At 40.5% G+C, this 23,829-nt stretch overlaps 1 protein-coding gene across 2 annotated transcripts in view; it reads right to left on the reverse strand.

Moving 5' to 3' along the window:
* The window catches only part of PHIP (pleckstrin homology domain interacting protein), a 155,124-nt gene that overhangs the window by 86,089 nt on the left and 45,206 nt on the right, over positions 1–23,829 (reverse strand). For both annotated transcript variants that reach the window (XM_025215870.1, XM_025215869.1), the window contains 6 exons: positions 12,994–13,064; positions 11,916–12,016; positions 11,788–11,828; positions 10,529–10,627; positions 8,571–8,724; positions 7,157–7,291 (listed from right to left, as the gene is read on the reverse strand). In XM_025215870.1, coding sequence (XP_025071655.1) covers positions 7,157–7,291; positions 8,571–8,724; positions 10,529–10,627; positions 11,788–11,828; positions 11,916–12,016; positions 12,994–13,064 — 601 coding nt within the window. The remainder of the gene's footprint in view (positions 1–7,156; positions 7,292–8,570; positions 8,725–10,528; positions 10,628–11,787; positions 11,829–11,915; positions 12,017–12,993; positions 13,065–23,829) is intronic.

A 23,829-nucleotide genomic window follows, 5' to 3' on the forward strand; every position in this document is an offset into this window, starting at 1 on the left:
CTTTAGGCATACTGAACCTTAAACAATGACATTTGACATTTGTCTTATGAAAGAAAGACTTGTATTTTTTTCTAAGTCTAAACATATATTAAGAGGAAAATGTGTGCGCAATATAGCTACTTTTTAAATGCTACTATTAGAAACATACACACAAACTTCTGACAGAATTAGTAACCTTAATATGTTTAATCAATATGATTGTGTGCATTTTTGTTCCACTTCATCTGCAAGCGTCACTATAATTGAATTTCCTCTGTGATCTTATGAAAGATTTATGGCAGGTTTTAACCCATCGATCTAGACAAACTCCTCTGAGGTAAATACAAAATGGTAAAAAACAAACCAAAATGAAGCAAAACAAAACAAAACAAAAGAATAAGAAAACCCCTAAACCATCTCTCTGTCTCTCTCTCTGCCTTTGCTTGCTATGCCATTCAGCATTTGTATTTCATCATCTGAAGCTAGCTGAATTGTTCTGATAAGGCCAAGTGAATTCACTGCGGGGAAAGTACACAAACATTGGATACAATTAATGTTTACTCGGAACTACAAGTCAAGGAAAATGCTCCACAGTTTCTTGGATATAAAAGTATGATGCCTCCTCCAGAGCACTTCTAGCATGAAACAATGGAGCGGGGTTCTTCTATGCAGTAGGGATCTGAATGAACATTTGACTGATTTCTAGTCAGACCACCCAGGTGTCTGGAAAAAGACCTAGAGCATCAGAAGACAGAACAGTTATCATAAAGTGGATCTTCAAGGTGTGACAGTCACTATGGATCCGACTGTAGGTAGGCATGATGCCCATGAGCACAAGATCGGAGTTATCTGACAGTGTCCATCAGTACTGTGCATGTGGTCTGTGACTGCTCCTGCATAAAAGGCAATGGTTTCACTCCGTTCTCTTGCAAGTCAAAGCTAAATGCTGCTTATGACTTCAAAAATCAGAGAGAATGCAAGTTGTGCAGTTCACACCGGTGTCTCAAAGAACCAGTTACTATAGGTTAACTAACCGTTCTTTCCTTTAAGCTTCAGTCTGGATTCCGTAGGTTAAAGGCAAAAAATATCTACTACTTTGAAGGGCAGGAAGCAGGAACATCTGATGTTTCAGACAGAGAAAAAAAAGTATTATTTTCCCATATCTGTCTTCCAAGATAGTTGCCATGCCAAAGGCCTGTTTGAAAACAATCAGTGGCTTGCTCCACATCTCTACTTTACAATTCTTAGAGGCTGGTGCATTTCTGACACAAGGTGAAGACAGTGTGTGCTGTGATGAAGTGTGCTCTGATATCAGTTAATGGACAAAAGTGGATAAACAGTAAGACCCATTTAGACAACCTCTTTGACAAGATGGCTTGGTCATATTCTGATGAGCCAGGTACAACCATAAACAGGTACACCTGTCAATAAATGTCTGGAAATATCCAATATATGTAGGCTGTTTCTCTCCTTCCAACATTGTGCCCAATTTCAAAAAAGGGAAGATGGAGGACCCGGGCCAATCAGCCTAACCTCCATCCCAGGGAAAATCCTGGAAAAACTCATTAAAAAAAAAAATCTGCGAGTGATACGCTTGTTGAGGGTACAACTCTAATGACAGCCAGCATGATTTCGTCGTGGGTAGGTCTCATCTTACCAATCTCATCTCCTCCTACAAAGAGGTCTCACCACCTGGACACCGGAGAGAAGGCCAACATTATATACCTAAACTTCCAAAAGGGTTTTGATCTAGTATCCCATGATATCCTTGTGGAAAAATTGGAAGATTGTAGGCTTCACTACTCAACAGTTCAGTGGGTGGAAAACTGGCTGCATGGTAGGACCCAGAGAGTTCTCATGAACGGATCTGTGTTATCCTGGCGAGAAGGGGCCAGTGGTGTCCCTCAAGAGTGCATGCTTGGACCAGCGTTTTTCAGCATCTTTATCAATGATTTGGATGCGGGGGTGAGAAGCTCACTGGCCAAGTTTGCAGATGACACCATGTTATGGGGGAGCATGGTCATGCAGATACAGGCAGAGCTGGACAGGCTGGAGAGTTGGGCAGATCAGAACCAGATGAAGTTCAACACTCAGAAGTGTAAGGTGCTCCATCTAGGGGCAAACAATCCCCAACATACCTAGAGTCTCAGTGGTGACAATCTGACATGCACCACAGCCAAAAGGGACCTAGGAGCAGAGATCTACCATTGCATGAACATGAGCTGGCAGTGTGTTGCTGTGGCCAGCAGAGCAAACAACACACTGTTGCATCTCATGCAAAACTAAGTGATATTCCCACTGTACTCCGCATTCGTGAGACTGCAGCTGGACTACTGCATCCAGTTCTGGGCACTGCACTTCAACAAGAACGTGGAAAAACTTGAGAGGGTCCAGAGAAGAGCCACCCGTATGATCAGGGGCTTGCAAAACAAGCCATACGAGGAGAGGCTGAAGGACTTGGGCCTTTTCAGTCCACAAAAGAGAAGGCTGAGAGGGGACTTGGTAGCAGCTTACCGCTACATCAGGGGAATACATCAAGAACTCAGTGAACAGCTGTTCACCAGGGCACCCCTGAGGAAGACCAGGAGCAATGGATACAAACTGCTGGAAAGCTGCTTCAGGCTCAACTCTAGGAAAAACTCCTACACAGTCAGGGTGTCCAGACTGTGGAATAAACTCCCTCCAGTGGTGATGCAGTCACCTACCCTGGAAATCTTCAATAGGAGACTGGACAGTTACCTTGCTGGGGTCACTTGACCCCAGTTGTCTTTCCCTGCCTAGTGCAGGGGGACTGGACCTGATAATCTACAAGGTCCCTCCCAGTGCCTAATAATCTATTAATCTAAGTACTGGTTTGGAAAGACTACTAGTAGATTAACCTACTCATTTAGGTGAAGCTGTAGGACAATAATATGATAAAGGGGGTTTGAAGAGGTCTGACAATATGGGCTTCAAGTTCACCAAACCTCTATGCTGAAGTGCAGCAATAGTGGGCAAAGACTGTAATGGAGGCTCCAGGAAAACCAGATTAAAGAACTGAATCTGACTTGGGATCTTAACGGGAGGGTAAATATGCAACAGGCCCTTGAGAAATGTTGATACTAGGTATGAAAATTCAGAGTTTGATACAGAGTTAATTAATTATAAAAGCATTCTGACAACTAAGAGTGAGCACACACTGTTGGCACCTGAAGTGTTAGAGACAATACCTTTGGTATTAGGGCCCTATCTGAGTCTTGGTATTTGACTGTCCATAAAGTAGAAGTTTCCTTTTAGATGCATGGCCCTTTCTCCTCCAAAAGTTTCTGCTCCATGAGATTTATCAAACTTGTCAAGAACAGCATCTATCAGTACTCCTTGATGAACCAACATGAGTGTAATGACTACTTCTCACTGCAATGCGTTTAAACTGAATCAGACATCAAGCCCAGGCAGACAGAGATACAGCAAAAGCTCTGTTATGCGGCACCCATGGGGACCGGGGGTGCCAGATAACCAAATATGCCGGTTACCCAGGATGCCCGAACACGCATCTTTGCCTGTTTGGGCCACCGCCCCTCCCGCCATACTGCCACTCCTCCCTGGTGTCAGTATGCTGGGGGACAAGAAGAGAACACCATGCAGGGTGCTTTGCCCTGGGCTGTGGTACCTGGCCCCACAAGGGGAAGGAAGAGATTTGAACCAGCCCCAACCCAGGGAGCAGGGATGGGCAACACAACATTTGTTCCAGGTTGTGCACTCAGGCTATTATATAAACGTATGGGCTCCACCAGTAGTTGCTGCTCCTCTTTCATCATTACAAAAACAGTACTAACCTCAGAAGACAAGTCCACACTACACATCCTATATGCATGGATATACCTAAAATCCACACTACACATTCTGTATGGATGGATACAGCATATCCCAGGATACGGTTTCTAAATTCTGGCAAGGAACACCCCTAGTTTTAGCATGCTTTCCATGCAGAATGTAGGTTTTGTGGTGAGTTTCTTGTTTTTAATTGAGCTTTTTTTAAGATATGTAATTTTCCCCATGCACTGAATAGAAGAGCGTAAGTGCCTAATTCTGAGTTTTGGATTGCTGTCAGTGTGGCATTTAATTTGTAACACACGCAATGCCCTTTATTTGATGTAAGGCCCTCGTAAAGGAAACTGAGCTCCAGCCCCTTTTGCAAGAAGTTTAGGAACTTAGTACTCTCCTCCGTAGGAAACATTTTGGTAGCTTCTCATTGGTTAAATATTGATTCTGTGATTGATACATGCAGCAACCACTTGTGAGGGCTACCCCATGTCTAGTCTACTTAAAGAGCCTGTCATATTGTTACTGGCTCCTCGAAAATGCAGGCACAGTGAGGTCGCATCATGGTAATAAATCCCAGTTTGCAGCTATATGTCCTTCTGGAAGAGATGACCAAGCACATCCTTACTCCTTTACATAGTGCCCTGTGGAGTCCAATAAAAGAGCTAGAATGTTCATAGGTCAGCCAGATGACCCTAAACATTAATACACTCATATACAGTTTCAAAATATCCTGGGACCACTTCTTTGCCTCTGCAAATAGTTTAGGCAGGTACCTTAACCTGTTCCTGGTGTATTTATGGATTACGTTCATGGACAGGGAAAAGGACACATTCTCTGAATCCAGTCACTAAGTAAGTTCTTAAGCACTGGAAGTACTATGTTCTCTTCTGAGAGAAGCCATACCATATACAGATATTTGCTCTTCTCAGAGTGATTTAACTCTGATTGTTCCCTATTTGTCTCCTGGACTGTCCATTTTTACTGGCAGAAAAAGCCTGAATATCTGCACACACATGGTTTCTCCTGAAAAAGCAGTGATCCTCCCAAGAAAAACTGAATGTCTGTATGATGCCAAAGTAACTTCATACCCTCAATAGCCAAGTATCATGTTTCAGTCTGTTCCTCCAGCAATGCCTTATGCTTGGAGCCATGATACTTTTGCACATCACCACCTACAGACCTGACTGCTGTGCTGTCACCTACAAGGTCTATCGATAGCTGCCTGCCAGTCTGCTGCAATTACTTCTCTGAGGTCATATGTTGCCTTGTGGGAACTTCAACAAAAGTTTCATTATAATAGTTGCAAGCCCCTGGCAGATATTATTTCCATCAAGCAGCAAGTGATATAATTCAATTGAAAATGTCACACCATATGATTTACTTCACATTCAAGGGGGAAGCGATATAGAGGGAAAAAAAGCATCCTGGAAACTTGCTTTGCCAGCACCCACCAGCTGTGCTGGGAATGAGAAGTCATCTGGGCTCCCCTTGGGTGAATGAACTACTTCCCCAACCCTTGTGTATATCCAGAGAGACCCGTGCAAAGGGTGAGGAAACTGCGCAGAAGCAGCAGGGCTCAAACTGGCCTGGAGCTTTGTGTGCTTGTCCTGTCCTCCAAATCTTTACCCATTTTAGACAAGTAAAGCATGTCACTTAAGAGTTTGTTTACACCTTGGCTTTCACAAAAAGGTGCTAATGGTTACTTAAGAAGCAGACTTAGGGCTGCTTAAAGAAGGGGAGAAGGGGCAGTGAATCAAGACACCTCCCACTAGTGTATCCTAAGGAAGCAGAGTTAAGCATAAGAGAGTGCGAGAATGAGCACACAATCGACCCCGAGATGCTGGAGGACCTGGACAAACACTATCACCCTGTGTGACATGTCACACGTTCAAATTAAAAGTTTGACAGTAACCAGCTACAAAAAATGTTCTACATTTTTCAAGCAATAACTTTGTGGCTTGTTGGCCATTTGTATGTCTGGCTGCCATTTTTATTGTGCAATAATTGCTTTGCATGTGTAGGATGTCTACATTTATTGTTCAATTAGCCAATTAACTGCAATTGCACAAAGGTAATGTGCCTGGGGATGCCAGTGAGATGCCACCCGTAAATAGATCAGGTTTTTTTAAGTACTTGTGTCGGATTTTGATTTTTCCTCTAGTACTGATACCACAACTTAGTTCAGAAACCAGATACCAATTCTTTACCCATTTCACTATAGGAAATATAGTGTGTCAAGGCTTTACCAAGCGATCCCTTTATTTACAAGTAGAGCAGTTTTTAAAAAGCACAGGAATGAATAATGAATGAGATTCCTTCATTAAGGCCTATGGATGCTGACAGACTTGGGAGGTGGGGAGGAACAAAAAACAAAAACAAATGAAGAACACCCACCCCGCAAAAAAGCCAAAACAAAACAAAAATGCTCTTTACTGAAAGAACAGCACGTTACTTGGACCCAGCTCCACAGCATCTGTATAAATTGGGTGCTTCAAATGTTAGATAAAAGCACCAAACGCGCCCCCCTAAAGTGACCAGCCCATACAGATGTTGGGTGAGCTGGGTCAAAACAACATGATGCCTCTTCTAACGCCCCTAATGCCCTTTCAAACTAACACTGAGCCCAGGGCATGTGCTGGGCTCAACATGGGGACACGCAGAGTTTAAAGTAAAGTGTCATTTTTGGTTTGGGGTTTGTTGGTTTTTTTGGGGGGGGAAGGGGAACAAGGGGGGATGGGTTACATCTGTAAGCAGCCTACATTTATATCAGCAGAATCTCTGCAACTCTCCTAAGGAGGTCCTGAAATGACAAACATCATCCAGGACTGGTACTATCAATACCTTATCTGATGACACAGATCAGTAAGCCTTTGCAATTGAAGGAAGATGCTAGTTTTGTTTAGCTCCCAGGTCAGGTTTGTCTTGGTGATTTCTCCCAGCTGGAGTGAAGAACCAAATTAAGATGGAATTCAGCTACAGTTTCCATCCTGGTGCAATGAACAAGCAAGAGAACTGACAGAGTAAGGGATTCTCTGCCGTTTATGCTCTCATACAGAAGAACAAAGAGGTACAAGACACATACACAACCCCAGCCAGTGCTATTCAAAAGACTCTGATTTTGTGCAAGTGAGGCATATGCACGGACAGATAATTGGTGACTTCATCATCTGAGTAAGTGCATTTTTGGTAAAGTTACAGGTAAAACAGGAGTTTACTATTCACTTCAATGAAGCCAGGATGTTACCCTCCTTACCCCTCCAGCCACACACATGCATACCAACTGCCCCACATAGTTGTAGAGGATTAGTACAGTGAAAAAATATAGAAAAGTAGCTCAACATCTCTCTATCATAAGTAAATAAAGGATAGTTACCATGTTGAAGTAAGACCTAATTTTGACCCCTCTTGCCAGATCCCAGACTATGACGTTGCCATCATGGCCAGCAGAGAAGAGAACTCTAGGATCAAATGGATGAGGTTCAAGAACAAACACTTCATCCTCATGTCCCTGAAATTAAATATATATATATATTTTTTTTAAAATGTGCTGTCGAGAATAAAAAAGAATGGCTCAAATAATATAAACAGATACAATTATCACTATAGTATCAGCAGTATAAACATGCAAATAGGTCATAACAATGTGAACCTGTATAAAAAATGGCAAACATACAACAGCAGTTTGACAACTCTACTAGCTTCTCATTTCTCTTTGTGGCCCTTCATGCAATCTTCTTCTCTGTTCTCTCTCAGGACAATTTTAAATAAATTATTATGAGTATGTCAGCTGTGGGGTCCCTGGGTCCTCACAGCTGAGACCCAGAGCCCCATTAGCTGCGAGACTCTCAGTCCCTGCTGCAGGTGAGGCACAGCCAGGACTCAAGATCTCCGTGTGACCAAGGGTTTCACACACCCCCAAGCCTTGGGGATCACAGGATCCACAATCCCCCAGGCTCAGAGGTTGCACCCCAGTAGGTGGGAGCCCCGTCAGATGCAGGGACTCTCAGTCCCAGCTGCATGTGGTCCCCCATGGCTAGGGGCCCAGTCAGTAAAGAGGGCTCCCAGCTATGGGTGCCTGCTTCTTGCAGATGCAGGGGAAGCCAAGATTGGGCTCCCCCTACACTGGTAATAAGGTGTGATTAGATCTAATGTGCAATCCCGCAGTTGTGCCTCCCGCCACGTACATGTGGCGAGGCAGAAGGCGCGACTGTACGAATCACACATTAAATCCAATCATGCATTTACCTGCCCAGGTAGAGGGGGCCTCACGAAGAGTAGTGCAAGTAAATGTAGAAGAATTATTTCATGCCCAAAAGATGACGGTGTAACAAGGACTGGTTTCTGTGATGCAACAGAGGAATTAATGCACCCTAAGTCAGACTTTCATAGCAGTACCAAAGATCCTGTATATTTGCATAGCAAGAAAAATAGGTACAGGAATATTTATGCACAGTAAATTCTTACTTCTTATTACATAAGATTAACAATACACATTGCCAATAATTTCAAGACAGCAAGACCAAGAATGTGTCTCCTTTGTCACTTATGGACACTTACATCTCCAAAACAAGCACGGTAACTCTCTGAAATGTTAGTTCAGGGTAAGTATCAGTACGTGTATTTCTAGACTAGATTTTGACTGAAATTAAAAAAAAAAAAAATATCTACAGCTAATAATTAGCAAGGCGTGTTATGGTGACCTTCAAAAAGGGAGATATGGAGTAAGCTTTTACTGGCCTCAAACATGGTATGCATTTTCATGTTGAAAATAAGATCAAGAACCTTACCATAAGGACATGAATAAGTTGGCCAGTGAAAGAATTCCAAACTTTTAGAGTCATGTTATTAACTGCAGTTATAACAGAGTTGTCATGGCGGTCCCATGCCACCATTGTTACTTTCAGTTTTGTGATTTTGTCTTCTACTCCTTGCAGACTTTGTCTAAAAGTAAACAGCAAAAAAGAGTTTCAAAACAATTTAAATTAATTTGCCAAAACTTTCCCATTGTCCAGAAACGTACCTTTTTTTTTTTTTTTTTTTTATAAACAGACTCAGAATTGCAAATTTTTTAATGTTTACATTTCCCACTGAAGGCAATAATACATTTCTGCAACAACATGCACAACTGAAAAATTAGACATATATGATGGAAATAAGTGCAACAATACATGCCCAACAGGAAAAAACAATTCAATGTTCTTAAAGTAATTCATAAAGTGGCATTCTAAGCAGCAGCAGGTTTCACAGGCCACACTATGAAGCATCAGCGCAATTTCTGTCTTCAGATAGTGCCTTCTGACACCACTTCAACCTATGTAAATGGAATGGGACATGTAGCAAGGTAGAAAAATCTGAAGAAAAACTGTCTGCATACATGGGCAAATTTGGCTTACAGAACCTCTATTACTAGTGATTATGAATATATAAAAAATATTGTCCTAAGGCTCTGTTAATCATATTCCTGGGGTTGGGGAGGAGAAGGTCACCTTCAAACTAAATATCTATCACATGAAAAGGTCTAAGGTAATGAACATGGAACTCCACAAAGTTGTATATGCAAAGAATTTTTTAGGACACAGCCTCACTTAAGGCAACAGGTGAAGTCCAAGTTCCATCAATGACATTGGGAAAACCCACTGACCTCAATGTGGCCAGGATTTCACCCACTGTTCAGAGCCTTACCTCCCTTCCATCGCATGTGAAAGAGTAGCTCATCTCAAATGTCATGTTTATTAATGATTTAGGATTATAATTTGTATGTTTCTTAGTATTTCCGAATTTGTGAACTAAAACACCCCTTCCATACCAGAGACTATTCCTGTAAAGTGCTAGGAGTACATTCAGTTATTAGCCCTCCAACTGGCCCTATGCCTTACAAGGACCTTTGGGAGAGTGGGGAAGAACCGGGAGGGGAGGGTGGAGGGACATGGCAGGTGGAACAGCATTAACACTTACCAAGACATGAGACAGGAAAGGTATCTCTGTGCTAGCGACTTCAATGTAATGGAGAGAGAGCTTATTTAAAGCTACATCTTGGGGATCTCAAGTACCGAAATCAGTCCACCTCAGCTAATCTATAGGCTTGACATTACTTAAAAAACGGAAGGGTTTGCAGTATAGCTATACCAGCAAATCCTTTTAAGACTTGCTTATTATACCAGCAAGACAATGCTTTTGTCAGTGCAGATTATCCATCACCTAGTGTTGTGATACTGCCCATATCTTTAAGCAAAGCTGGACCTTTCCACACTGGTTCCAAAAACATAGCTATGAATTTTAACGCAGATCTCTAGAAAGTTTGGCTTGATTCATGCCTTGAGCAATGGTAGTCACCTTTTTGACAGGTTTGTCACAAGTCCCTGAGCTTCTCTCCCGCAGAAGTATACCTGATGAAGAGTTTGCACAATGGGACACTAAAAAAGGTGCCTGAAGCTTGCATGCCACACACAGCAGTTTCCCATACCACAGATTGGCCAACCCTGGCTTGAAGGGTTTAAAAAGCAGGGGTTTTTTAATGTCTTGGTAACAACAAGAGCTAAAGTATATGTCAGGTGAGCTAATTTGAACAGCTGACTATCTGGTCAGATATCTAAAAAATAAAATAGGAAAAAGTCTGCTCCAATACAACACGATCCACACTTAAGCGTTCTGAAGTTAATCAAATGATGCATCAAACATTTGAGTTGAACAAATTTCCAATATGCACCACAGATACTGTGATAGCAATCTGTTTCATATAACTTACCCTGACGGACGAGTAGCCATGTCTAACAAAATACTCTTCCATTCCCTTCGCTTAAATTGCCAGATACGTGCTGTCCCATCACGACTTCCACTTACAAACCTACCCAATAGAAGAAATCACACCTCAATATCAAATATAGGTAAGGAGGATGGTATGCAATTCATTCCTAATGTTTAAATCTGTAATATATTACTACATAAATCTACCAACATATCAGCGTAGAATTTTGGAAATATTATGATTTTTAAACAGAGCCCACTTCATACATCTAAGAGAGACATAAGATTGGTAAACTGTATTCTTCTTCCAGAACTACAGCCAGGAATAACTTCCCAAATATGCCAGTTGCACATGGATTTGTATGGTACCCTTCCACCTTCTGGTCAGTTACTAATCTTGGGAATTGCCATACATGAGACTAGCTTAGAAACAACACTATGTGGATTCTATACAATTGTCCCCTCACTGGAAACAGTCTCAATTCAGAGGCTAAGCAGTGCATACTGCAGGATAAATTAACCTGAAAAAATAGACACCTGATTTGTACATGCAAAACCTATTTCTCAAGTAATTTGGTACTGCATATTTTCTAACTGTCATGGTATCTAAACTGACCATTTCTCCTTTACAACTCAAATTGTTTACGGCGAAGTCTCCCCAAGCTCCATCAAAGCTATTTATAATACAAAAAACTATATTAAAAATCCACCTCCCAAAATTATTCACTGTCAATGAAACTGAATTTCTTTCTCTAGCATCTTCTGTGCCATGGATCCAAAAAAATTTTGCAGAACAGTCATATAAAAATATTCAAAATAGTCAGACAAAACGCCTGAGTCTTTAGGTAGGCCTATGCTTGGATTAATTCTGCCTTAAATCAAGTCACAATAAAAGAACTAGCCACGATGAGTAAAGTACTATATTAAAAATAATTCTGAATTCTGCCAAGCTTTTGCCATCTCTTCACAACACAAAAACTGGTCATTAAATAATGATTATGCTTTTTTTGTAATGGGAGACAATAATTACAAGAGTTATACCATTATTATTTTAAATAAAGGTATTTGTAACTTTTGAGTTATCACTATTTGAAGGACATCTACAACATAAAAAATAATACAGAAAACTACAAAGGATACAACAGAATATTTATAGTGAACTGAAGAAAACAGCTGACATTTGGTAGCTTTCATAAAGCTGGAAAGCCTGCTCTGAAATAAAAAAAAAAAAAAAAATAATTCAAACATTTGTTTACTTACCTATTACTACTGTTAGAAAACTGAATGCTGTCAACTTTATCCTATGTAAAGAAGAAAGAAATTAACAGTGATTCCAAACTATCAGTGCATTTTAATCAGATACTTATGTATTTTTAAATAGTATTTACAGTATGAAACTCCAACTCTGATATCTTCTCTGGCTGACCTGATCCAAAGAAATAAACCCTAATGATGTGATCTGTACTTCCAGTGGCCAGAAACATTCCACCTGAGAGGGACAAGCACAAATAAATAAGTCATGAGTAAAAAGGAAAGGTAACGTTATCTGAATAATGACAAAGCTCTTGAATATACAGCAGCAAACAAACTCATCTTTCCTAAATTTACATTTACTGCTTTTAACTGTTTAATTTTTATGTCAAATTTCAAGCTACATGAAAAATCTGTTACACTGAGCTTGTCATACCATTTATATTATTTATGTAACAATGACTAGATAATCCTAATTTTTTCCTCAAAACAACAATGGCTACATATTTTAAGTAACTTTTAATAGGCAAAACAATTGTAGGACTGTTTTTAGAAGATTTGTGGAAAAGAAAATTGAATTCCAAATTAATATGGAATTTTTTAAATTTTCTCTAGTCATTAGAAGTAGAATTTTCAAAAGCGCAAGTGACTTGGGAAATTAAGTCCCATTCTCAAAAGAAAAAAATAGTTAAGGTATTCACAAGTTAAAGTTGCAACGAAAGTTAATAGAAGGTAAACTTGTGAATGTCTTGAAAATACATCTTGGACAATTTAGCAATTTTGTTCGTACTGCCTTAGCTAAATTTTGAAAAATCATGTTTCTTCTAGCGACCAAGAAAAATTCGAATTCTTCCAGAGTTTGGAAATTGGTGCTTCTTGTCCAAGCCCCTTCTTTAAGCAGAACATAAGCCAGGTTTTTTTTTTATTATCTCCCTTATTATCAAGAAATACTGAACTTAAAGAAAGCTACAGGTCACAAAAATGTGTTAGCAATGTTTATATGAACTGATTCCCAAAGATGCCTATATAACAAGTATCTTATGTACAGATTATGAAAATCCATTATCCCCATCAAGTGCTGTTATTCCCCCTCCCTTAATCTCATCCAAACATCAAAAGAAGTCATACTACTGTATTACACTGTGGTCCGCTATACACCTCGTATGCCTCGTTATAAAGTTTATACATTAAAGAAGAATAAAGAAAATTCTGTACCAGCACTAAAAGAAGAACAGATCATCTGGACTCCCGGCCGAGGGCGTTCTGTAAACTTTGCTGGCCTTGGACTACAAATATAAAAATAAGTAAAATAATATCCTAAGGGGGTTACTTGCAGAAACAACTCTGTCTCAAAACTAAGCACAGAAAAACAAAATTAAACATAGAGGAACAGATGGTTGCCCATCTACAAACAATTTAGTGTCATACTTCATGATCTGATCTTTAGGAAATAACAAAGGCTCATGCGGACAAAATTATGCATATAACAGAGTTCTGGGGTCACAGAGAGTTCATTATGGAGTTTTTTGGTATTTAAAAAAAGGAAGAGAGAATGAAAGAGAACAAATGAAGGGAGAAACTTGTGGTTAACTATTAAGTTCAGTCTTAAACAGTACATGACCTCAACTTTTCTCCATACTAATTATAAAGCAACAAACAGGCTTCTTTGAAGAATTAAAGGAAAACAAAAATTAAAAGTTCTCTAATAAAAACATTTGGGGTAAAGAAATCTGTTAATACTTATTTATTCAAGCTGAATAGTTTTTAAGAAAATATGTATTCTTCAGCAGCATTAACAGCTCATTGTCCCCAAATTTAAAAGAGCATTTTGTAGTTCCCATCTATTCTTCTACATCGTTTCTTCCCTTTAAACATTTCAAAACCTGATATACACACAGAAGTAAAAACTAAAATAGGATTTAAATAATCTAGCTTTCAGGTCAGAATAAAGAAAATCTGTATTTTTTCTGCCCTCAACACTCATGTTACTTCTGCACACAAGCTGCAGCAAGAGAGTTGATTTTATATATAACATTTCACTGGCAAGCTATGCTAAAGAAAGGAAAAGCGTAGACTAAACACTGTTGTAGCAGATTTCTTACACACATAGGCTGCTTGCCAATGTTAAAAAACCCCCAAATCCTATGCTTTACCGGAAGCAGCAGCATGTTAGTTTGACCCAGATCCGCAGCATCTGTACAGACTGGGCACTTCAGCAGAGCTTTTTGGCATTTTTATCTAAATCCAAGTCAATAAGCTATTAGATAAAAAAGCACCAAAAAAACCACTAAAGCGCTTGATCTATAGAGACATCAGGCGAGCCAGTTCCAACTAACACAATGCCTCTTCTGAGCATGTACTAGGCTTGGCACAGGAGCACACGGAGTTTAAAGCACCATTTTTTGTTTTTTAACATCTGCAAGCAGCCTTAAAATAGGTAGGATTTCAGCTAACAGAATACAAAAAAAGTATTCATTACTTATCTGAAAAATTCCTTTTTTTGAGTAACATGGCCCAGAGATCTATGCAGCCATTGAGGCAGATTGAGCCTCTTCATCACTTCTAAAAAGCCTGACAATTTCTAGTCTAACACACCAAGGACACTTTAAGCTTTTTTAAGTACGCTTTAGTACCTGTGTTCATGCAAAGCAAAGAATGTAGTGAACAAACAAGTTCTGAATACCAATTAATTGCCATATACATTTCCCAAACAGGCAGCTATTGCAAGTGGGTAAGTTCTATAAACCTCATTATTCTAAGAAAATAACCTATGAAATGTTGGGTAATTCTTACTCTTAATGAGATTAAAAAATGTGCAACATAGGAGACTTTCATAGCAGCAGCCACTCAGGGTGAGATAACTATTATATTCAGAACATTACAACTTTTTTTAGGCACTACAGTATGGAGCATCCCTATCCAAAAAGGTGGTATCCATTCATTTTACATCCAGCTTGCAGAATTTAGAGAAAGTATGAAGACAGAACCAGGCAACTGCTGAATGCAGTCTTGACTGTAAATACTTTAATTTTATGGAAAGTATAGTCCTTATATCGCAAGGTGAGTACTTCTAACAACTGCTTGAAAACTGAGGTCATCAACAGAACCACTTTAAATGGTTAAAAGGTACTAGGACACTTTATAAACTATTCAAAATCCATGCCCAGTAGGGGCAATGACAGCCAATTTAAGGACTCGTAAAGAAGCTTTGTTCACTTCCAAGGGTATGTAGAAGATGGGCTGCTGTTAAAAAGAACTGGACAAAAACTCTCTCTTTCCCATGGCTTTAAGAATGCAAGGCAGATAAGATCTCCAAATGCCTGAATTATCAAGCCTAACCAAAGCTCATCTAAAAGGAATGTAAAAATACTGATTCAGATATTGCAGTGTTACCCTGGTCTCTGAATAAACAGAAGTTACATTTGTTTACAAGTCAAGAATACGGATACTACTTCTGCAGTTGGTGCAGCTCTACTCAAAAGCTATGCAGAGGCTCACAGGATTCCAAATGCCTCCATCAACAATATATCCATTCTTGAAGAAGCAAAGATGGGATATATTATGCCCTTTTCAGGTGACCTGAGAACTAATGCCTCCTTGTCCAAAACAAGACTGTAGGAATCCCTGGTGCCTGTTCTCATATGATCTTTCACAGCCTTTGGGCAAAAATAAAGGAGAGAAGGGACATAGGAGTCTTTTGCAAGGTGTCATCCATTATCTTTGTTTTGTGATCCTGCCAATGTGAGAACACCACTGGAAATTTGTATGATTTTGGAAAACTAAATCACTAAAAACAGATGCAACCGAAGCTTGAAGCATAACCGAGACGTTAATATATTTCACTGTTAATTCAGCCCTCTTACCTGTTGGGTCCTTTGGTGGTAGATCACTATTAGTCAAAAAGACCACCGCTCTCATGGAGACGGAAAGATTGCAACCACTTTAGGAGGGAAGATCATTTTGACTGGTAGCTACCCTACTCAAAACTTCTGGCCTTGCCTACTGATTCTCTCTAAACAAGGATTTATAGGAATATAAAGATTCAAGCTTGAAACCAAAAAGGAGTAAAATAATGTTTGTTTCCATTTACTCTGATAGACCTTTTTCCTTCTCTTAAATCTCTCGTCAGCTGCACGCATTTTGAATTTATTCCTTCTTTTTCTGTCCATCTCCAAAATGGTTGACAGGACAGAACAGACAGATCTAGAACTATATTATCATTTTCTCTTATACTCTCTCTATATATAGAGTATATATAACTATATTATACTTTCTCTTGATTTTGCTCATTAGATGAAAAAAAGATACTCACGAAAAGAAAATCAGGATGGACTCTCCCATGGAGAGTACCCTCTGAAAACATGGCCACGTAGTTTTCTTGCCCTGAGAAGATTCAGGCTGAGCATCTAAGATGGACTGATCCTACAATGGGATTTTCCTAGAACCTCAAGATTCATTTGAAGGATATTTCTGTATGACTTGAACATGCTGACCTCATGGGTCAGGACCAAGATCCAAACCTTGACATTCAAAGAAAGTTTCTGGTCTATCTGTTATACTAGGAAACAAGGCAGGGAGATGTACTGTGAAATGGACAGTATATCCGGGCCTGAGGATTCTTTCTAGAACTTGTGTATGGCTTGTTAGTGCTGCCCTACTACAGAAGCATGGTAGATGGAGTAGGATGACAGGAAAGGGGCTGGGCAAGAGACTTCTCTGGCCTTTTAACACTGTGCTTCAACCTGCAGTCATGGGGGAAATGATATGGAATGGCGGGAATGGCTAACTTGGTGCCACAGCCAAAATATTTTTGCACTTCTGATCTGTTGTCAGAGTTCTCCAGCTCGGGTAAGAAAGGTTACAGAAAACCCTAGTCTAGTCTGAGCACTTGAGAGGGACCTGGGTCTCTACAGCAGGGGTTTTCAACCTTTTTGGATCAGTGTACCCCCAGTGGCCTAACATTGGGGGGGGGGGGGGGGGAGAGGAGGGGGCGCCACACGGAGGAACAACAGCAGCCACCGCATGCGAGCTTCCCCCCACCCCACATCTGGCCAGGCAGCACCTACACAGGATGGTGCATGATGGCACTCCATCCTTGCCTGCCTGCACATACCCACTAGGGCCTTCTCACATACTCGCATAGAGTCGACAACCTCTGCTCTACAAAACTACTCTGAAAGTCCAGCCATTTAATCCTTGAGGTGCTATAAACCTGTGTAGGTACAAGGAAAAATAGAGTAACTAGAGAGAAAATTCACCATTCTATTGACCAATGCTGTGCTATCCTGTTATAAAGTAATGTATATCCCTGAGGTAATGACCTTAAATGAAGTTATTTCCAACTCCTTATTCCCCCCCACCCAATGTGCAATCCTCCCACACTAATTTCTATATTTATAATATTAGTTGAAAATGTTCAATCCTTTCTTTTTCCTTGCATCAGCATCCAATATTGAAGCATAAAAATGCATCCGCATCCAAGCTGCCCTTTTGAGTTCTAGTATTTTATTTATATAGCTAATATTAATATTAGAACATACACTGATTTCTAATATTCTACTTGCCCTTTTAAGTTTTGTTCTCTTACTACAAGCTGTTCCGAGCCTTTGTTGGGAGAGGGCATATAAACTGCGCGCGCGCGCGCGCGCACACACACACACACACACACACACACACACACACACACACACACACACACACTGAGGAGGAGGAAATCCCCTTGCCAAAAAAAGGAGACCTTGTGTACTGACAGACATACTTTTTGGTTGCTTTAATACAGAGGGGAAACTATCGACGCATCAACTGTTATTTATTTATTGGACTTATCGTATTCTCATATACAATGCCCCTGAATAAGATATGCACCTTTTTTTTTGGAAAGGCAGAACGAAAAGAAAAGGTTTTTCCTTGACAATACAAGTAGGAAAGTAGCTGAGTAACAGCTTCTGCAACTGAAGCCTCTGCCAGGGAAAAAGAGAAAAGTGCACATAGCCAGATGCTATGAAACTCCATGTACGGCACTACAGCGTTACTTTAACTTTCCCCCAGCAATGGCAGAGACTGCTATTACCATATTTCTTCTCTTATAATGTGTACCCCAATTTGCAGCAGCTAAGTTTTGGGGAAAAGATGCACCATGTGGAAGACACCACAGAATATTGCCACCCTTCCCAACAAAGCTCCGGAGCTGCCGGTCAGGTATTACTTCCATCAAGCAATAGGCATTATCATTCAATGGAAACTGTCACACCATGTGACCTACTTCATGTTCAAAAGCCAAGCCATCCAGATGGGGGAAAAGCACCTTGGGAACTTGCTCTGCCAGTGCTCACCAGCAAGAAGTGGAGAGTTGCTGGCAGGGGCTGTCATTCCTCTCCACAGCTGTGCTGGGACTGAGACATCAGCTGGGCTCCCCTGGGTGAAAGAGCTGCCCTTAACCCTTGTGCAGATGAGGGGAGACTTGTGTGAAGGGCAGGGACGGCAGGAACAGTAAGGCTCAAACTCTCCAGGGAACTTATGAGCCGTTTTGACCCACCTACAGGTTTCTAAACAAATTCCCTCTCCCATGGCTCCCTGTTTCAGACAAGTAAAGCATGTCACTTGAGTGTTTTTATATACTCCAAGAGCTGAGACTCCTTATCAGCTAAGAACTGCTGCCCAGAGGGTTTTTCCATCTATTGACTCCTCTGTGAAATCCTATGAAATATGAACTTTCATTTCTACCCAGCACTTTTACAATCTTGTCTCTGATGCCTGATGAAGGGTGTTTGTGCCCAAAAGCTTGCAATTAAACAATTTGTTTTTGCAAAAATCTTGTTGGTCCAATAAAACATATCACCTCTTTCCATGAGCCTTGATTGCTTTTTCCTCTAGACCAATACAGCTACAACCGGGATACCTTTTATATACTCTGGGTTTCATAGAGGTGCCAATGGCTAGAAAGGACAGGCAGTGAGTCATGACATCTGCTCCTGTGCCTGGCCTAGGGCACTAGAATTAAGTTTGGGAATCCCACAGAGTCCCCTTGCAGGGGGTGGGGGAACTCAGAAGCACGGGGGAGAGATAGCAGGAGCAAACATAGATGCGTACAGGCCTGGGAGCAAGCAATCTACTCTGGGACCTGGCCAAACCCTATCACCCTGTGTGTAACATGCCACATGCTCAAATAAAAGCTTGATAGAAACCATCTATAAAAATGCTCCATATTTTTCAAGCAATAGCTTTATTGCTTGTGGGTCATTTTTTATGGATTGCTGGCTATTTTTATTGTGTAACTTGCATATGTAGCATGTCTACATTGTTGTGTAGTTAAGCAGTTAATTACACAAAACATGTAATGTGTTGGGGCCTGAGAAACCAAAATATCACCAAAAAAGTAACAGAATATAAAACAAAAACTCCTTAAACAGTATCCCTGTCTGCATGACTCTGCATCTAGTCATATACATGCAGTGATGCAAGTACTCTATATTGCCCTAATGTTAACCCTGAAGCAGAGGAAATTGGAGCAGTTTTCCTTCACTAAATATCAAAGAATCATGCAGATGCAACAGCTGCACTGCTGATATCAATACAATAGTTATATCTGTCTATATCCTATGAAAGCTTGGTGATGAAACCAAATGAAGCATTTTTCACCCATTTTTTTTCTCTTTAATGACATGGAGCAACTTCATTCTGCTGTTCTGGAAATAGATGCAAGCCGGAAAGGTTTTGTTCAGAAGTGAAGCCACACCTCAGTCACCAATTGATAGTTCTGGTCTGCTTCTGAGACACACATCTCATGGGTCCATGGATTATATTATAGATTACTACAATGTAAATCCCAGTCTCTTGGAAATGCTTAGCATAATTTCAGTGAAAAAACACGAGACAATCCACTTATAAAAAGAAAGGAAAAAATTTCATAAGCAGGCCCTTTTTGACTCAAGTAAAATTCACTCAAGAAATATTCCAGGACATTTATTTAAATTCTCATATTAAGCATGGCATCATTTCTGGACACCATGCTGTTACATTACTCTTAGAGACTTGTGTAAAATATACTAAAGTTTTTTAGAAGTAGCTGATGCAGGATCTAAACAATGGCAGTTTAAAGCAACCATTAGCCTCCTAATTAGTAGAGGGAAATCTTAGGCTCCAGTAATTGTGATAATCATTTGTAAAGACTGGTTCCAAATACTGAAATTCTGGATATAAAATGCAACAGTAATTTTTTTTTTTTTTTTAAATAAAATTCTGGAGTTTACTTAAGTATCTCAAAGAGAATCACTCCCCAGGGGAAGTATTCAGGAGAGCCCAATATTAAACAAAAAGCAGTTAAAAAACAAACAAACAAAAACCACGAGAAAGAACAGAGAAAGTTGACATAATCTGAAGATAGGAATATAAGCATGAATTAAATCATAAAAATCAAGTAATACAACACAGAGAAGGGCCTTAAAATAAGATGACATTTTGAGACCAATACATGTCTTAGATGAGGACTGCTAATCAGAGGAATCTAAAATACATACATAAAATAAGAAACTGGGACAACTTAACCTCAGGCAGCCTACTATTTGGAACCAGAGACTAGCAAGAAAAACACCAGGAAATCTCTATCCATCAACACCATATACCTAAGACCTTATTTGCTTATCAAAAGCTTTGTTTAATATTTAACTGGCAAATAAATATTTTCCCACTCTTAGCCTCATGCAGGTTTAACATGGGGGGAGGGAAAATGAGATATTTAATTCATAATGAATTAATATCTTTTCCCTCTGCTCCCATAAAGTAATGCATCCCCTCAGGGGGAGCATATGTTATCTATGAGTACCTTCCTCAGACATACTGAAATCCAACCAAGATCATGTTGGTCAGGTGCTACAGAGGAGTTTTCTGGAATAGCAAGAAGGGAGTAGGATACCTTAATTTTAGCAATTCCATCTCTAATTTAAATAATTAAAACAGAGAATCTCAGCTATTAAACGAGAAGGAACTGATTCTCCTCATCTATGGCTACCTCCCAGACGCCACCCTACTTCAGATTACAGTACTTACTTCTTTCAAGAGAGGCTGAATAACACCTCCAAAGATATGTCAGCTAAATTTTAACTATTGTGTATTACCAAAAACCTTGTTTCCCCTCCCAACACTTGTCCCCTGCCCCATCCTATATCTATGAAAAAGGCTACTATCCAGCAGATGAGTGCTGTAATTATATACAGAAATTAGCTAAAGACCCCATCTCCTTGACTCACAAGCAAAAGGGTCCGCCCCACATCTCCTAACCAAGGTCTACCTTCAGTAGACAAATCTCCAGTTGCTCCCTGCTCAGCATTCCCATATACCCACCCCAACAAAAGACTACAATCTTATCCCTTCTAGCACACAGAGCTGATTATTCGCATATAATTAATATCCCACAATTCTGTCACTGCAGAATTTTTTTTTAAAACTGAATTTAAGAGAGTCTCAACATTTAACAAGTCCTATCTTTGTAATCCCTGAAATAACTCTGGAGATATAAACTATTTTAAATTGATGAAGAGGTACTTGGAGGCTGCAGACAGCCTTAAAAAATAATTCAGAAGAGGTTAAGTGCCTCACTTATCAAAGTCACTGTCCTGTGCATTTTCCCCAAGAAACCATAGAACTGAGCCTTCTTAGTGTATAAGATTTACAATTTTGCCACAGCCAATAGTTCAATATTCTGTCTCTTAGTATTAGCAACCCCAAACGCTTAATGAACACGCTTGCACACATACATATACACACACCAGTGTATACACCACACTACATAGGCTAGGTCTCCAATAGTCTTAAACTGTCTCCTTCGACATCCCCAAAACATTTCAGGGTTTTTTTTTCATTTGCCTGTATTTTGAAACATTAGGATTCACAGTCATCAAGCTTCAGGCTTTTCCCTAGCACAAGGGCTAGAAATTAAAAAACCAAAGCATCAACATTCCCTCCCTCTCCACCCCCCTCCCTCCGAGAGGTTTGTCTATTCATTTCAGGAGCTCAGGTTTAAAATCAATCAAAGTCACCAGGTGGAAGCATGCCTCCCTGATGTGTTGGTATGTGCCTGCAGCCATCTCTTGCTCTCCAGCTTTTCTAAGGATGGGGAATGTTGTTAATCATGTGATAGGTATCCAGATTGTAGCCATATTGGTGCAGAGGAAAAAGGCAATCAGGACTTGTAGTAGAGATGATCTCTTTTATTAGACCAACAAGATTTTTGCAAAAAAATTGTCTTTAATTGCAAACTTTCCAGCACAAGTACCCTTCATCGGGCATTGGAGAAAAGATTGTAAAAGCTTTCTCCTGGATAGAAATGAAAGTTCATATTTCATAGGATCTCACAGAGGAGTCAATAGATGGAAAACTCTTCTGGGCAGTCAGTTCATAGCTGGTATTCCATCAAGCCAGCTAAAATTGCATATTTCCCTGGCACACAGGAAGGGAACAAAGTTCTAATGCTACAACAGGGAAGAGGAACCAGTCCACACAGCAAGCATACCAAAATATTCCCATATTGGTCAAAGTTACATTCATGAGAATTGCCAAGTCACAAATTTTGCATATAGACAAAAGAATAGGAAAGACAAATATTTAATAGTTTCCAAGACTTTAAGCCCATTGTGTGAAGTATGCTGTGTCTTGATAATGTTTCAGACATGTCTTGCAAACTCATTTGAGATGCTCCTCAAAGTCATCATTTCAGTTACCAGCAAACCTATATAGCTTTCCAGAAATATTCAGCTAAGCTACAACCTCCCCTGCTCTGCTGTGGCAGAACAAAAAAACAAATTCACCTAAAGTAAGAAAATGGTAGGGCAGAGGGAGAGAAAGAATCGGGTAAAACAGAAAGGGGAAGAGATGTTGATCATCAAAAAAGAGCACACTAGGGAAAAACTAGCAAACTTCAATGAATTCAAGTCAGTACAGCATGATGTATTTACCCCAGGGTGCTGAAGCAACTACCTGAAGAAACCTTGGAGCTAGTGAAAAAATGTTTTCAGATTCATGGATGACAGATGAGATCTCAGAGGGCTGGAAGGAAGTTAACATAGGGCGTAAACAAATATAGCATCTCTCTTAAGAAAGCCTTTTGTTCTAGGATTGTACAGAGTAACAGTACATTGTCCTGCTTTAAGTATCTCTAAAAGGCTAAACCCTTCCTCCTCTACACTGTGTGTTGTTTGTCCTTTGCAAGCAAAGATGACTGCATAGGGGTGGGGAAGGGAGAAGAGAGAAAGGAAGCAGGAAAGAAAAAGGGAGGGGGGAGAAAGAAGAAAAAGGAGAAAGAAGAGAGAGGAGAGGGTGGAGGCTAGGTTGCATGGGTACACCGGTGATTTATAAGCCCAATCTTTGCCCTGAACAACCTGCTGCAGCAGGGGCAGGAAAGCGACAAGGACTAGACATGAGAGGTCCTCATTTTCATGGCCACACACTTCCTCACTGCCTCTGCCATGCGCCGCAGCTCAAAGGCCAGTGCTCTGCTCTGGACTGCGCTATGTATGCCTAAATTAATCACAGCTCATTCAGGTTAATTGTCCCTTATATCTAGGTGCAAGCTGGCCAAACTGTGTACTGTCCTTGGCCACTGCAGTAGTTGGAGTACTGCATCCAGTTCTGGGCACAGCACTTCAGGAGGGATGTGGCTAGCATAGAGAGGGTCCAGAAGAGGGTCACTTGCATGATCAGGGGCCAGCAGGGTAGGCCCTACGAGGAAAGGCTAAGGGACCTGAACTTGTTCAGCCTACACAAAAGAAGGCTGAGAGGGGATCTGGTGGCCACTTACAAACTTGCCAAGGGGGACCAACAGGCAATGGGAGAGTCCCTGTTCCCCCGAGCACTACCGGGAGTTACAAGGAATAATGGCCATCAGCTGACTGAGAATGGGTTCAGGCTAGACATCAGGAGGCACTACTTCACAGTCAGGGTGGCTAGGACCTGGAACCAACTTCCTAGGGAAGTGGAGCTCGCCCTTATCCTGGAGATCTTCAACAGGAGGCTAGACAATTACATAGCCAGGGTCGTTTGACCCCAGCATTCTTTCCT

Source organism: Alligator sinensis, unplaced genomic scaffold (genome assembly GCF_000455745.1).
Source record: "Alligator sinensis unplaced genomic scaffold, ASM45574v1 scaffold684_1, whole genome shotgun sequence".
Classification (NCBI taxonomy): Eukaryota; Metazoa; Chordata; order Crocodylia; family Alligatoridae; genus Alligator; species Alligator sinensis.